The sequence below is a fragment of the Mchenga conophoros genome, linkage group LG14, assembly GCF_057382185.1.
Source record: "Mchenga conophoros isolate Kocher_MC1m ecotype Shallow Benthic linkage group LG14, M_conophoros_male_GT1.1, whole genome shotgun sequence".
NCBI lineage: Eukaryota > Metazoa > Chordata > Actinopteri > Cichliformes > Cichlidae > Mchenga > Mchenga conophoros.
Window position 1 is genome coordinate 21,666,210 of NC_140539.1, and position 14,987 is coordinate 21,681,196.

General features: G+C 40.2%; 1 protein-coding gene across 2 annotated transcripts in view; it reads right to left on the reverse strand.

Moving 5' to 3' along the window:
- The window catches only part of grik4 (glutamate receptor, ionotropic, kainate 4), a 378,192-nt gene that overhangs the window by 54,242 nt on the left and 308,963 nt on the right, over window positions 1-14,987 (reverse strand). For both annotated transcript variants that reach the window (XM_085243381.1, XM_085243380.1), the window contains exons 9-11: window positions 10,099-10,260; window positions 6,091-6,243; window positions 5,091-5,195 (exon numbers count right to left, since the gene is read on the reverse strand). In XM_085243381.1, coding sequence (XP_085099507.1) covers window positions 5,091-5,195; window positions 6,091-6,243; window positions 10,099-10,260 — 420 coding nt within the window. The remainder of the gene's footprint in view (window positions 1-5,090; window positions 5,196-6,090; window positions 6,244-10,098; window positions 10,261-14,987) is intronic.

Sequence of the window (14,987 nt, forward strand, 5' to 3'; positions counted from 1 at the left end):
ATTCAGGCTGCTTTGCTATAATGACCCCACCCACGTTGAGGTGGTGCTCAACTGTAATGGAAAATGATCGAATGTAATGGAAAGCGTCTCACATCATTGCCGTTTGCAGGCATTTGATTATGCACAGCTCTCTTAAGGTCCCACCATAGCATTTCAATAAGGTTACTGCCTGGACTGGACCATTGTGGCACATAGATTCTTTTCTGTTGTAGATTTGCTGGTGTCCTGTTGCATGACCCCATTCAGTTGTCAGACAGATGTCCTCATATTTGACTCTAGAATGCTTTGGTATACAGACTGCAAGGCCCCCAGGTCCTGTGGCTGCAAGAAAAAAACTCCTGAATCATCACCCCCTCAATCACTATGGCTACATGGCTGCCAGTTGATCTGAGGTGTGTGTGTGCTGATACCCTGTGTTTGTGGCTCTGTGTATTATGGCTAAACATCTCTACTTTGGTCTCATTTGTCCAAAGGACATTTTTTCAGCAGTCTTATGGTTTCTTCAGATGAGAGGGAGAAGACACTCTTCTCCCGGCAGCCCTGGAGGCCTGTAAATTCTGAAATGTAGCTCTTGGGTTTTTTGCTGCTTCTCTGAACACTGCATAGTCTAACCCAAGGGTGAATTTGCAGGGATGTCCACAAGATTGTTAACACAAACTTGAATGCTCCACACCAACAAACACAGAGGTGCTTACTGATAATCAGTTAATTGAGTGCACTTGATTGGTAGGGCCCTGCTGCGACTTCTTAATTCATATGGAAGCAACGGGGACAACAAGGGCAACAGGTAAGTAGATTATTAGTAGTTACAGTTATGTTGTTACTTGCGTTGAAATTGTGCTTCTGTTATCTGCAAGACAGATAGTTGGATAGATGGATGGATAGCAGCAAACTGTTCTAATGTGTGAAATGCCTGCCAGAGAAATTCAATTTGTGACAGTGATTGGCTGTAGAGTGTTGTGCCCCTAAGGAACTGATGATCACATGTTTGGGGATCTTCAGTGCAGCCACAGGACTGAGGGTGCGATGGGTGCCACTGGGTAAGGAAAGACGGAGGAAGCAGGGTAGAGAAATGGAGGCCGGTGGCTGTGCATATTATGCCTCATTGCTCTCTATTTCCCAACAGCGTTGGCTGATGCATGACATTCTTTTTTCTTTCAGGTTGCATTTTAAATGAATGACCTCTCCCTAATGCACATTCATTGGCGAGACACAGTGTGGGCATCGTAGACAATGCTGCTGCTATTCTATTTTTACAAAACAAAAGACCTGAAGTATCAACTTGTCATGTGCATACTGGTAAATATTCGGCTAAAACTGCGTGTGTAGGTGTGACTGTATGTGTGGGCAGCGGGCCACCTTGCTTATCTCTGCCAAGGCCCTAGCACCTCTGGTGTCTGCCTGGCTGAGGCAGCCCCAACCCAAAAGCAAGTGGGAGGTGTTATTCAACAAATCAAACAACACCCCCCCCCCCCCCCCCCCCCACCCCGTCTAACACCTTCCTTTTTCCATTACCATAACTATAAAGCAGGGTCTTTATAATGCTTCTGGTTAAAATCATCACATTAGGCTTGATAGTATCCATCCTTCTGCTTGACTGGACTAGTGCCAGTCTAACAAAAGGGGACATGAGGAAACACAGACAAGGTTAAAAAATGCAGATGGGCCACAGTGTCTGACTGTTTCATGGGTTGCCTGGATAAGATTGCCCTCACACTCAGACGGGAACTCAATCTCTGCTTTCAAGGAGATCTTTTCAACTAAAAGGGTCAAAAGATTTGAAGCGCTATGAAATACGGTGAAGTCTCGTCTCTGTACTATCAAATCTGTCCCTACCTTATCAGTGGCAAAGCAGAGTAACAACAACTACTTAAAATGCTGTAGGTAAGAAAGGGAACAGGAGACATCGGCTGTCAAGATGAAATGTAAAATACTGAGTCCTGGCATCCAAAACAGGGAATACATAATAAGGGAAGATGATAGACTTTAAGTCCATTGGCTGAATAATAACAGTAATAGACAATAAGAGGAATAGAATAAAAGAATTATTGCTGCTGTATTTCAAAAATACTGAGCTAGTTTAGACATTGTTTTTTTTCTCATTGTTTTGATATGCCTGCTTTAGAATTCCAGCTACAGTATTAAAATATGATCCACAGGTCATGCATGTGTGTACATTTATGATCTGTTTATCAAACGAACACTTGCCTTTGCACTGGCAAACCATGCCATATGTATATGTATTTCTTGCCCAGCACTGAAGTGTTTATGGATAAAAATACCCATTTTATTTTTAAAGGAAATGTCATGTCCCTGTATGCATGTATAAAATTTGACGCACTGTCATATATAAGCCATTTCATACACAGTCAGAACCTTTTAACTGTATTACGCACATTACTCAGTTTCCTACATGAACCACACTGCAGTGCCTGTTGCAAAACATCAGTGTACAAAACTATAAACTATACTTGTGTGTCTCATGTGAGAGGTGCTATCTTTGTAAATATTCTAAAGCCCAAAGTTACCAGGCTGCTACCATAAAAGCAAACATGACAACAGACAGATTCTCAAAACTTTTGCTGCTTGTGTGATGATGTTTGCCTTTGAATCCTTTCTGCCTCACATATAACCAAGATTTGTACCTGGGAGATCACCCACAGCTTTTTAATGCTGGTGACGGCTTGGCCCCACTGGGCATTTGGAGATGGAGCTGATGGATGGGAGGGTACAGTGGGCTATCAATTTGCTTGAATAAACGTCCCCCCAGCAAGTCTTGAATTTGAAACAGTGTTTTTGTTTTTCCCTGCTTTACCAAACATTTGGCCAGGGGTTCTTTATCGGGCAGACATAAGTAGACAAATTTTATGAATTTCAAATTCATTTTAATATTCAGACATTTTTTCCAAAGATAAAATGTGCTGGGGTGACAGTTTTGATTATAGGATTTATGGCTATCCAAACTTTTTGAACAGGTTTTAAAATGAGACTCTGGAGAGTAACAGTGAACTTTAATATGATTGGTCAGCAGACAGAAAAGGACAAGAGTCAGTGTTCTGCATTTTCCCATTTCTGACAAATAGATTTAAAAAGACCGCTTACGCTGTAGAAAATTAAGAGCCATATAACAAGACTGGTTATAAAATAAACTTATGCTAAAACCTCTTTATGGGGTTTTAAAAATTCCTCTTTGCAGGAACAAACAGTTGCTGCAAGTCAGATATTAGAGATCTGAGGCCTAATGCTTTCAAATTTGGTAATCCTTCAGATGAAGCATCAAAAAGCTCTGCTATAACATCTTCAGCCCCTGAATAATAGATATAGAACATAGCTCAAATGCACCAGAAGCTGTGTTATCCATTCATTAACAGACCATATTCAATGCTGCTAAAAGCTTTTCATCACTTACATTTGATTACTGACCCTTTATATTCTTTGTAATCCCTGTAAATGTCCTTAATCTATTAGGAACTATATGAAATGATGTACCCAGGCATACACTGAATTGGTCTTGGACCCTGATTCTGTTTGATTTTTAATTCACTTTCATACTTCACACTTGAACATGATTTTGTATTCTGAGTCTTAAGCTCTTAGTTTCAGCCTCGATTTTTTCTTATAGTTTTTGTCGACCATGTGTTGTCTCTAGCTTTACTTCTTGTCTTTTACCTTAATTGTGTTCAGCTATGGTTAGTTTCACTCCTGTTTCAATTCCCTTGGTACCTCGTGTGTATTTACAGTATAGCTTCAGTTTGCATATTGTGCATCTGTTCTGTCATTCCTAGTGTTCCCTATGTGATCTCCCTACTTCATTCCTGGAATTCCAAGTGTTTGAGTTTATCCTTTGGATTTGAGACTGTTTTCCTCAGTTTTTGGATTCATTTCTTTTTATTTATTTTTTTTATTTTTTTATTTAATCAGAGTCAATAATAGCTCTGCTACTTCCACATACTCCCAGCCTATGTTCGGTGTAACGTGCTACTGTAATCCACAACATTTTTCAGTAGTTCAGTAATGTAACACATTACTGTTGTAAATTTAGCGATAAATACAGTAGTTACAGTTATTATTGTTGTTACGTGCGTTGTAACGGTGCTTCAGTTATCTGCAAGGTGGGCAGATAGAAAAAACAGATAGACAGATAAAAAAATCTAGCTTTGTTTCCCCCCTAAATTTTGCTTCTTTTCTTCCTCAGCACTTGAGTTAATCACTTGATTTCCGTTCCTATGCAGGGAGAAGGAAAATAACAAGTGGTCTACAGCTTTTGAGGAGTGGAGATATGGTCATTACGTTTATTTTTACTGCACAAAATACCGTGATGGTGAAATCCAAACTGCACCCAAGGCAAACACCTACATAACACCGCTAACAGAACTTCGGCTGGTTTTCAACTTTGCTTTGAGTTCTCGGTTTTGTATTCGTCCACAAAGAAAGATCACGTTTAGCCTCAGGTTTATATTGTTAACTGGTAATTTTGTAACAGTTACATTTCAGATTTTTTTTTTTAATTGATCCATATGACATTAGTATTGGCATATATATAGCCATGTTTCTAAAACTAATAATAAAAAGAGCAGCAGCTAAGCTGACTTTAAAGGTGACATCTGTGGTTACCTAAATTTATTTCCCACAAAAATATGATTCACCTTCAAAGAGGCACGCTTAGTATTTACTTTTGTCCTCTGGAAACTCAACCTTTTGCAAGTAGGATAATGGAGAGTGTTTGCTCCAAGAGATGTCAGCTGAACAAGCGTTATCACAGCTCCCTGCTGCACAATCCAGCTTCAGTTGCCTTACTGCTATAAAGACAACTGAAACATTTGCCCAAAGTACTGCTCTACTGGGAACAGGACTGTGCCGGAGCGCTTTGTGTTCAGCAATAACATTTATATTATAGCCAGTGTATATCTAAAGAGCAAATCTGTGTGGGTCACTAAAGAAATAATAAGAAACCTGTGTATAAATCGTTTTAACCAATCTCACGAACATTTTACCACTGCTAGGAAGTGCTAGTGTTAGCTGAACCTAAACCTATTTAATCTAAAGAAAGATAATTTCAGCATCAGATCTGTGTGATGGAGGTACTTTACCTGCCTCAGGCCGTCCTTGCTGTTCTGCATGATCCTCAGGGCATAGTTAGACCGCTGTCCTTTGCTGTTGAATTCAATGTGCCCTGTTAGACCTTCCAATTCTACCTATCCAACAAAGAGACGGCACACATGTTAAAAGATATCCCGTCTGCTTCCCTCTCGGCGGTACCTATTGTGAATATGACTTGAGGTTACTTTACTGCTGCTGTCTCTGTATGAGCCGCCTGAGCACTATTTGTCATATTTAAAATAAGAATATGGAGACAAGCTGGTAACAGCTTCAATTTAGGGCAAAAAAGAAGAGTGATTAGTTGTGTCCTCTTTCTCAGAGTGAGAAAGACAAATGGTCTGATATCGAACACGTGTCACATTTAAGTATTTCAGTCACTTACAGTCATTTCGCCCTAACAGGAAAACACATTTTATTCCCTGACAGCACATCTTTATCTCTCCTCCTCCACTGTGTCTCAGTATAATGTAGAGATGAGATAAACTGACCTAGTCGATAGGAAGCATATCGTTAAAGAAGAAGACAGCACGGACATTATCTGCTGTCGGTAAAAATATCTAGACTTTAAAATATCCAATTAGCACGCAAAGAAAGATAGAAGAAAAGCAGTAATGAAGAGCTCAACAAGTATTATCGGACAAGCTACTTTTTGGGGACAGCCTCAGTGACTTCCAGGAGTTTCTGATGCTTGTCAAGAGTTGACAAAACAAAATTTGTGAGCTTTAGAGTTTTGGCAGTACTTCTCAATGTATTACAAAACTGTCATATGTTTACTGACAGCAGATAAAAGTGAATATTAGAGGTGCTGGTACATGAATTTTGTTAAATTATTGGTCAGAGCCACATAGCTGACTGATGACCGTACCAATGCCCTTTCATAACTCTAGGAAAGAAAAAAATCCAGATTTTTCCAAAATTTTCAAGCATTCCTTGAAACTAAGCTTGGACAGTCTTGTAATCTCAATCATTCTCCAGCAGAAGCAGCCTTACCATCCTCAGGTAATTCATGAGGCTGGTGCCGTGCTCCCAGATCTTGGAGGACTTGCAGGAGAGCTGAGTGGCTCCGACGTTCTGGCTACGGTTCAACTCCTGGACCGCCGCCACCACAGCGTATACCGCATCAAAGAGCAAAGCTGACGAGAGCTGCAGAGGCAGAGGGAAGGAGGCAGGTGAATGTATTATGCATACTCACACACACACACACACACACACACACACACACACACACACACACACACACAAAGCTGCAAAAACCCAACGCACACAAACTACAAGCGTAACATATCAGCGGTTAGTGGTTAGCGAGGGGTTAACCAATCCCTCGTGTGGCAACAAGATTATTCCATTAGATCATTAGAAAGACTCTGATCTGCTGACAGCGTTGAAAATCATCTCTCTCTCCCTCCATCTCTCGGAGAGACTCTGTCCTTCCTGCTCTTATCCCCAATGAAGCTGGCACACCCTGACCATTCCAATTACTGCCTGCCTCTCTCAGTCTGGGCCAAAAAACAGTGGGAGAAGCAGCTTTTCCTCTCATCTCCTCTGTACAAACAGCCTCAAAGTCACCGCAACAGCATCCTGCTATGTACGTTTTATTAAAATGCACGCTGCTTTGCATTAGATTCTCAGTAAAATCCCAAGCCTCAGTGCTGTACATCTGTGTAATGGAACTACAGATTAAACTGATGCTGATAGAAGGCTGAGGGGGATGGTGCTGCGCAGTAAATCTGGGAGGCCAAACAGAACTAAACAGCCATTAAACAGCACAACTCTGATGCATTACACAGCCTTGAATTGACAAATGCTTTTGGCGAATTAAAGGCACCGTTCACCCCAGGATTGCCTCCTACATTTTACATCTTTCAAAAAATAAAATTAAATAAAAATTAAACAATGCACAAACATTTTCTTGTGAGTTGTTTCACAATTATATTACTTTTACTATCTACACCTATCCTCCCACCCTCCAAAAAACTAAAAAGCTAACACTGCAGATCACCTGATGGGGATGTAATTAATGTATCAATGATCATCTTGTCATGCTGTTACAAGCACCATCATCTGTAGAGTGATATGACTGGATGGTGTGGTTCAGCAGCTTCAGGCCAAATATAAAGAATTAAAGTTGAGTTTGCGGTGAGCTGGCTCTTTGAGACTGTGAGGATATTACAGCTGCAGGTTTATGCTGTTTAAGTTCGACTTATCTTTGTGGTGGGAACCAAGGCCAGGCTGCTAACTCAACATGACAATGTGAATGTATTACACTCGTATCTATAAATATCTTCAATTTTGTGAGCCTTTACTTTACAGGAGAAGACTTTAGTGCTGCAATTGTGTACAGAAGACAATATTGTTGCTACACATACTCATGTTTCCTCAGTTCGTCTCCATTTATATTGTTGTACAAGGAACTGTACTGTGAATTTGATGTAAAGCTAATAATATGTTGGCATTTACCCATCTGTGTATCTATGAGGCGCCGTTTGTAAAGTGAAACATGCTGAAATTAACGGCAACATTTTTCCACATTTAGTGCGAAACCTTACAAAAACGTGTTTTCAAGTCATTTTTAAAAAAATATTTAGTAAATTTGTAACTTTTCATATTTAAAACACAATCTTAAATATTAAATCTAAAAATTATATTTAAATCTAAATGTTAAATCTAAATGTTAAATCTAAATGTTACAGGAAACTAAATATTTAGTCAACATTTCATAAAGCTTTTATTTTGGTATTTTCGTTGATCCGTACATGTTAGCTAAATATTTAGTTTCGTGTAACATTTAGATTTAACATTTAACATTTAGATTTAAATATAATATTTAGATTTAACATTTAGATTTAACATTTATAATTGTGTTTTAAATATGAAAAGTTACAAATATTTTACTAAATGTTGTAAAAAATGACTCGAAAAAACATGTTTTTGTAAGGTTTTGAGCTAAATGTGGAAAAATGTTGCTGTTAAATTCAACATGTTTCACTTTACAAACAGCGCCCATGTATCAATCTTGTTTCTCTCACTTTTTTTTACCACATCTTTCTTTTCTCTTTATTCTTTAAGAGTAACTTTAATCAGCAGGCTATAATTACATGAGCTGAACAACAGAACATATCAGCAGCTTCTGAAATCTGTGCTTTTTTTAATGTCTTAGCCAATAACACACAGAATTATTGCATTTCCACGCTTTGAAGGCAGCTGTCATGAATTTTTTCCTTTTTTTTGTAATTTCCCAATGCAAATGATGACTTCAGACCTAAAGGAACAAACTTGGTCTTGATTTCTAAACCTGTAAATATTGAAGTGGGGTTTTATGGTCTACCTCAGTACCTAACAGTCCAACTCATGAATGCTGTTTTGACAGTTTGGACCTGTAGGCTTCTTCTAGTTATACTCTGTTTGTATATAAATGAGCTGCACTCTCTAATGAAAAATTCTATGTGCGGTTACTTTAATCAATACTGATGTGAGACTATAAATATCAATTGCGAGATGTTTGAATGCAGCACAATTTGTCTCCCATGAAACCTTCTTCTCTTATAAACTTTCAACCTATCTGCCTACATTTCCTCAGATGATGTGGTGCAAGCCTTTATCTTTAAATGCATCAGTGCAATCTAACACACATATAGGTCAGCGGCTGCATTTGTTGTTTATAAGAGAACGTTTAAAAAGACAGCATATTACGCATGTGCATGTTTAAATGGGTTAATCATGTTCTTGCTCCCATCAGCCTTTAGTCTCTCTGGTTATTAGCTAATTAGCCACAAGTCCTAATTGCTGCAAGCTTAGTGAGTGACCCACTGCACACAGAAGCATTTTTAATGCTAGTTCAAACTGTTCTTAACCTATTTCACCATCCAATTTGTGTGAAGCAAAAACGGGGTGATGAGTGTTTGTTTCATTTTTTAATGTCTCTTCACTTCAAACAGAGGGGATTCATTCATTAATCTGACTTTACTGAATATCTGGCTCCTAATGAAGCCCCCGAGCAAACATAAATCTGCAGTAGTGGCAGTCTTTTTGCACTCAGGTGGGTTATTTTTATTAAAAAAAAAACATTTACAAGGATGAAAACAAACCTGCATTACAGCTTTTCTCAATATTGAGAATATATTGAATTCAGATATATAAATTACATCACTTTTTAATATTGTCTTTAAGGGTTTTTTTTGTTTAAGATGTAAAAATACATAAAATTATTTAATTCAGTTAAACTTTATTTACATAATCCCAATTAACAACAACTGTTACCTCAAGGGGCTTTATGATTTAGGCTACAAAACCCTACAATGTTAAACCAAGCAAAAAGAACAACAATCAGGTAACCCTGTATGAGCAAGCAGTTAGCAACAGTGGGAAGAAAAAACTCCCCTTTAACAGGAAGAAACCTCTTTGTTTTACTTCAAAGCTAATAAATGATGAAAATCAAAACTTTGATTTGTTATATCAACAGTGTAATGTGACGTATATTCATCTTTTGCCGGTAAAAAATTCTGCATTAAGCTTTTTTTTTTTTTTTACTATTATCCAATTTTTATACTATTATCACTCATTCACACAGGTAGTGCACACTATTTTAAATGTTGAGCTACAGAGACCATTTAGATGAGAACAGTGGCTGATTTAAGGGGGGATGCTGTGAAGGTAAGTAGCTTTTCCTGTGTGCATTTCTTCTGAAGAAAATTCAACAAGGAAGATGCCATTCTAAAGGTAATAAGGAGGGCGCCAAATGCTGCTAATGAGCTGTCTGGGAAACAACAATGGCCTACAGCAATACCTGAAATTACAGCACTTACCTGAGTAAATGCTATCCCTGTATATTTCTCCTAGTATTTTGGAGGTTTCTGCGACTTCAGTGTTTTAATTGGTAAGTTTGTGATAGAGAAGTATGCCGGAACAACTAATTATCTTTTAATTTGGACTGAATTATTCTTCCTGTAACTTCGGTCTTCACTGTAAATAACGTCATGTATTTGTGTTGTGTGAACTAACCGGTGTGCCGGCGAAGGGTGCGTGGTCACAGTTCTCTTGCCAGGAGCGGTTGAGGCTTAGCGCAAAATCCTGGAAGAAGGGATGAGTTTTGTTGAAGACGGAAAAACCAACTATGTTGACTCGCTGGTCCGCCACGTCGTCCAGTCGGAGTAAAGAGAATTCCTATAGGGAGAAAAGAGAGTAAGGCACAAGATTATGGGCTCCGCTTAGCCATGAGCTGTCATACCCTGCTACAGTCTACCATAATCTGTTTAAATTACACCAATGATATATTGAATTATTGTCAAGGTAAAAAAGGGCATCTGTTCACTCAGCAATTTTACATCCGATTTAATCTGTCCGATTCACATTTCATTAACTACAATTATTCCGGTTGATTGACATGAGAAAGCTGCAGCAATTTGTTCAGAGCCACAATTTTACCGAGCAGCGCTGCACAACACCCATGGATTTTTTCTCCCACTGGCTGTAAAAATGTACAGGTATGACTGCCAGACTGCAAAGCTAATGGGTTACAATTAGAGAGACAGACAGACAGAGAAAGACTCGGGGAAAACAACAAAGGTCACAGAGACCAATAATTGAGATAGAAATCCATGACATATTGAAATCATCCAGGTTGGGAGGAGAGGAAAACACAAGTCGTTTGTTATTTGGCTCTTTTGCTCCAGGGACAAGTTGTTTTCCGGCTGCCTGGGGAATACGAGACAGGGGGCAGGGTGAGACGGAGCTGAGGAAGAACAGGGGGGAGAGAGAAGGTGGGGGCGTGACTGAGGATGGATGTCTCCTGAAGGTTAATAGAGGTGTCAAAACCCAGTACCCCACCTCAGGTGGCAGCCTTCACCTTCCAGCCCTTTGTGCCATCTAACTTGTGACAGCCAGACCAAGCCCAGTCTACCTCTGTGCCTGCCACCAAGACAAGTGTGAAGATAAGAGAAGTTTGAGGGGATGGTGAGTGGGTGCGGCAGCATGTGACACTGGGAACAAATGGCCATATGGTGTCTGTAGAAATAGTAAATACACTGCAAGTAAATAGAAATAAAAGAGCAAAATATGTATGTAAATGCAAGAAGGCAACAGCAGTGGGCAAACAACTACGTGCCAATCAAAAATAATGATAAAAGCTGCTAACTATATCCCTTGAGGCAACCTCCTGCTATGTAGTAACTCAGCTCATGTGTGGCATCAGGATTTGGTAAAAATCTTCTTAAAAAACAAACAAGCATAAATAAACAAATAAATGAAAAAACAAAAAGCTTTATGGGCTCCGGGGAGATCAAAGCTTACAAATTCTGAAGCGCAGAATAACAGCAAAATGAAAAATGGTAAAATGGATGAGAGGGGATTAGGAAAATCAGATAATGGACATTCAGACAAAAAAAGAGTGAATAGGCCAGTGAATTAAATAACTGATAAGAAGGTAGGTGGAAAAAAGCTCTTAGACCAAGAGAAGAACCAGCATGAATCACTCCACTCTGAAGACACTGGTGGTTGACTGCAATGACAGAGACACACTTCAGGGAAGGAAGATGGAGTATATTTAACCTTTAAGTGGAAGGCTGATTATTCCTATTACCAACCTTCCATGAACCAGGAAATCCCAAATGTTTTGTTATGCTGGTGTACGGAAGAGGCGGATGATAAAAACAAGCAACACTGATAAACACTGATAATAAAAGTGAGAGCTTAACTCTTTAGAGGGTGAACCATGAATAACAATGTTCTGAAACATCTTTATTTCTACCTCCTGACAAATAAAACTCATTACATGTACGTCATCTTACATTTTTTTCATTTCTACAGCTGGAGAAAAAAAATCATCAGACTGATGATGTTAAAGTTCAGTCTCGGGCAGCAGAAATCATAACTGTGAGCAACAGCTTCCATAAAGTTTAACTGTAGTAGGGAATCATTCTCGTTAGGAATATGATAAGATGGTTTATCAGGTATATACCGATCAGCTGCTCATTAACACAAATAGCTATCAACCAATCACATGGCAGGAATTCAGTGCATTTACATATATGTAGACCAGGTCAGGATGACCTGCAGAAGTTAAAAATAAGGATCAAAATGGGGGAAGATGGGTCATTTAAGTGACTTTGAATGTTGCTGGTGCCAGACAAGCTGGTATTTCAGAAAGTGCTGGGATTTTCCAACATAATCATGTTCAGGGTTTGCAAAGTAAGGCCAGAGAAAGAGGAAATATCCTGTGGTGGAAACTCACTGGGTGAAAGTGGTTGATTCCAGAGGTCAGCTGAAAGGAAGGTAACTAAAATAGTGACTCCTTAGAATCACAGTATGCAGAAGAGCATCTCTGAACATACAACACATCAAACCTGGCAGCAGATGGGATACAGCAGCAGAAGACCACATAGGGTGGTAAATGGCCTGTATTTGTATAGCGCTTTTACTAGTCCCTAAGGACCCCAAAGCGCTTTACACAACCAGTCATCCACCCATTCACACACTGGTGATGGCAAGCTACATTGCAGCCACAGCCACCCTGGGGCGCACTGACAGAGGCGAGGCTGCTGGACACTGGTGCCACCGGGCCCTCTGACCACCACCAGTAGGCAACGGGTGAAGTGTCTTGCCCAAGGACACAACGACCGAGGCTGTCGGAGCCGGGGCTCGAACCGGCAACCTTCCGATTACAAGGCGAACTCCCAACTCGATCGCCTTTGTGCCACAACAGTTTACATGGACTCACTAAAACTGGACAACAGAAGCTTCGATAAACGTTGCCTGGCCTGATGGAAGAATCAGCATTTGAATTCTGATGGCTGCTTCCTGCAAAAAGACATGACTTTAAAAAGCTCAGATCATCTCAAACGATTTTCTCGAACATGAAAATAAGCTCACTTTACTGAAACGGCCTCCACAGTCACCTGATCTAACAGAGCACCTTTTGGATGAACAGAACCTGGAAATTCATGGATGCGCAGCTGACAAATGTGGAGCAGTCGTGTGCTGCTGCCACGTTGATATGGACCAAAACCTTTGACGAATGTTTTCAGCACCTTGTTGAATCTATACCATGAAAGTGGATGGATATGGACTATAACAATATTTAGAGAGTTTGACTTCTCCTTCAAGAAATACAGCTTTTTCAAATGTTTGTTTACAAAACTACACGGTGAAATAACATAAGCAGAGGAGATAGCAGGGTGTTGTTTGGCTGTTGTGTGCGGTGAAGTGTTTGTTGAATGCTTTTGTTAACACACTAACTGAAGACAGCTCCTGCAGTTTGTGTTTACAGTCCTGCATTTCCATCACTATGCAAGCACACTTTATTTGCTTAATTCCACCCTGACTGGATTGTTATTCATCCTGGCCCAGTATGACTTTCAAGTTGCAGAGCGTGAAACACATTTAAAATCGCCTTATTAGAGGATGTAGCACTGAAGTTTAAGGGGCTTCTAGCTGCTCTTGAACTTCAGGAGACAATCCTGTTAATGAGTAGAATAATGGTCTAATGGTCTTGTTAGGAAAGAGACTGCCTGATCTTTAGTATCTATTGAATTTCAAAACATTTAACTCAGAGAAATTATCAGCCTGGCTCTCATAAGTTTGCGTTTGACTTTTGAATACATACAATGTAAAATGGTCATACTGTAAAAGTGGATTTAATTGCAAGGCTGGAACTAAATATACAGTCCTGCAAGTCCAGGGGAAGAAGAGGAGAGCTAAGACAGGGATTACATGTTCCTCCGCAAAGCCTGAGGAATACTTAATCCCTGTCTCAAGTTTAACATTGCATGTAATCATGGCAGGAGAAAAGTCTCCTTTGAACCTATTCTTTATTTATTCATTCATTAATATCTTTAGAAACGTAAAACGAAAATTTAAAGCCGCAGCATTATCGATTCCCATGCATTCCATTAAATACATGGGCTTTTCTTCCATCTTCAGCAGGCCCTTTTGGGGCCTCATAAGCCTTTGGGGACTGTCCATATAATTACTGGTTAAGTGTACTTTAATAGATCATTAGAGTCAGAGCTGTGCAAACGAGCCTATCATTAAACATGCCCCTCAAGGGTTCCTGATTGCATGCATGTGCATACACACGCACAAAAACAAACTGGAGGGCGCATGAGCATGCCCACACACAGGAAAATGAAATCCCTATAATTGAGCAGCAAACACACACGTAGTCACTGAAGACCAAGGTCACAAAAATATCCCGAGGCAGTGTCTGAAGAAAACTGGTGTGCAGCATTTGTGGGCTTTCAGGGCACAGACGCTGACACTTTGCACATGCAAATTCAAACACACAGACAGACGGGGAGTTGTGATCCCATGACTTCAGAGGACATTACACAGGCTTGCCTAACGTAACCCCGAGCCGTTATTGATTTATATTATGGGTTTTCTCCCCATAACACATGTTTTTGGATACGTGTTACGGGGACGCACAAGCACACACTAAAGCCCTGCACGCGAGCACATCTTGCATGGCAAATAGTTGGTGTGAAATGGGCAGTGCTTAGCATTTGGTTCCCAGCAGTGGGAGAACAAAAAAGGCAGAGCTGGAGGGTAGAGGAGAGCAGTAGGGAAACCAACTGTCACCACCGAGGGGGTGAAAAGGCCGGCCGAACAGAATGATGATGAGGAGCAAAGAGAGAGAGAAAAAGAGCGAGAGAGCTAGAGGTTGAATCAATGGAGAGGGAAGAAGGTGAGAGATTAGTTGGCACAAGTGAGAGCTTAAAATGCACTGGCGGGAGAGAGAGAGCGACAGAGCGAAGATGAGAGGGGGGGGGGGGGGGGGGTTTGCGAGGGTGTAAGAGTGCAAGGGAATGACAGCCTGGCCGAGGGCCCCTGACACCGGCTGTCACCTGGAGATCAATCAGCAGTCGGGACCCGAGTCAACCAACCAAAAACTGTTG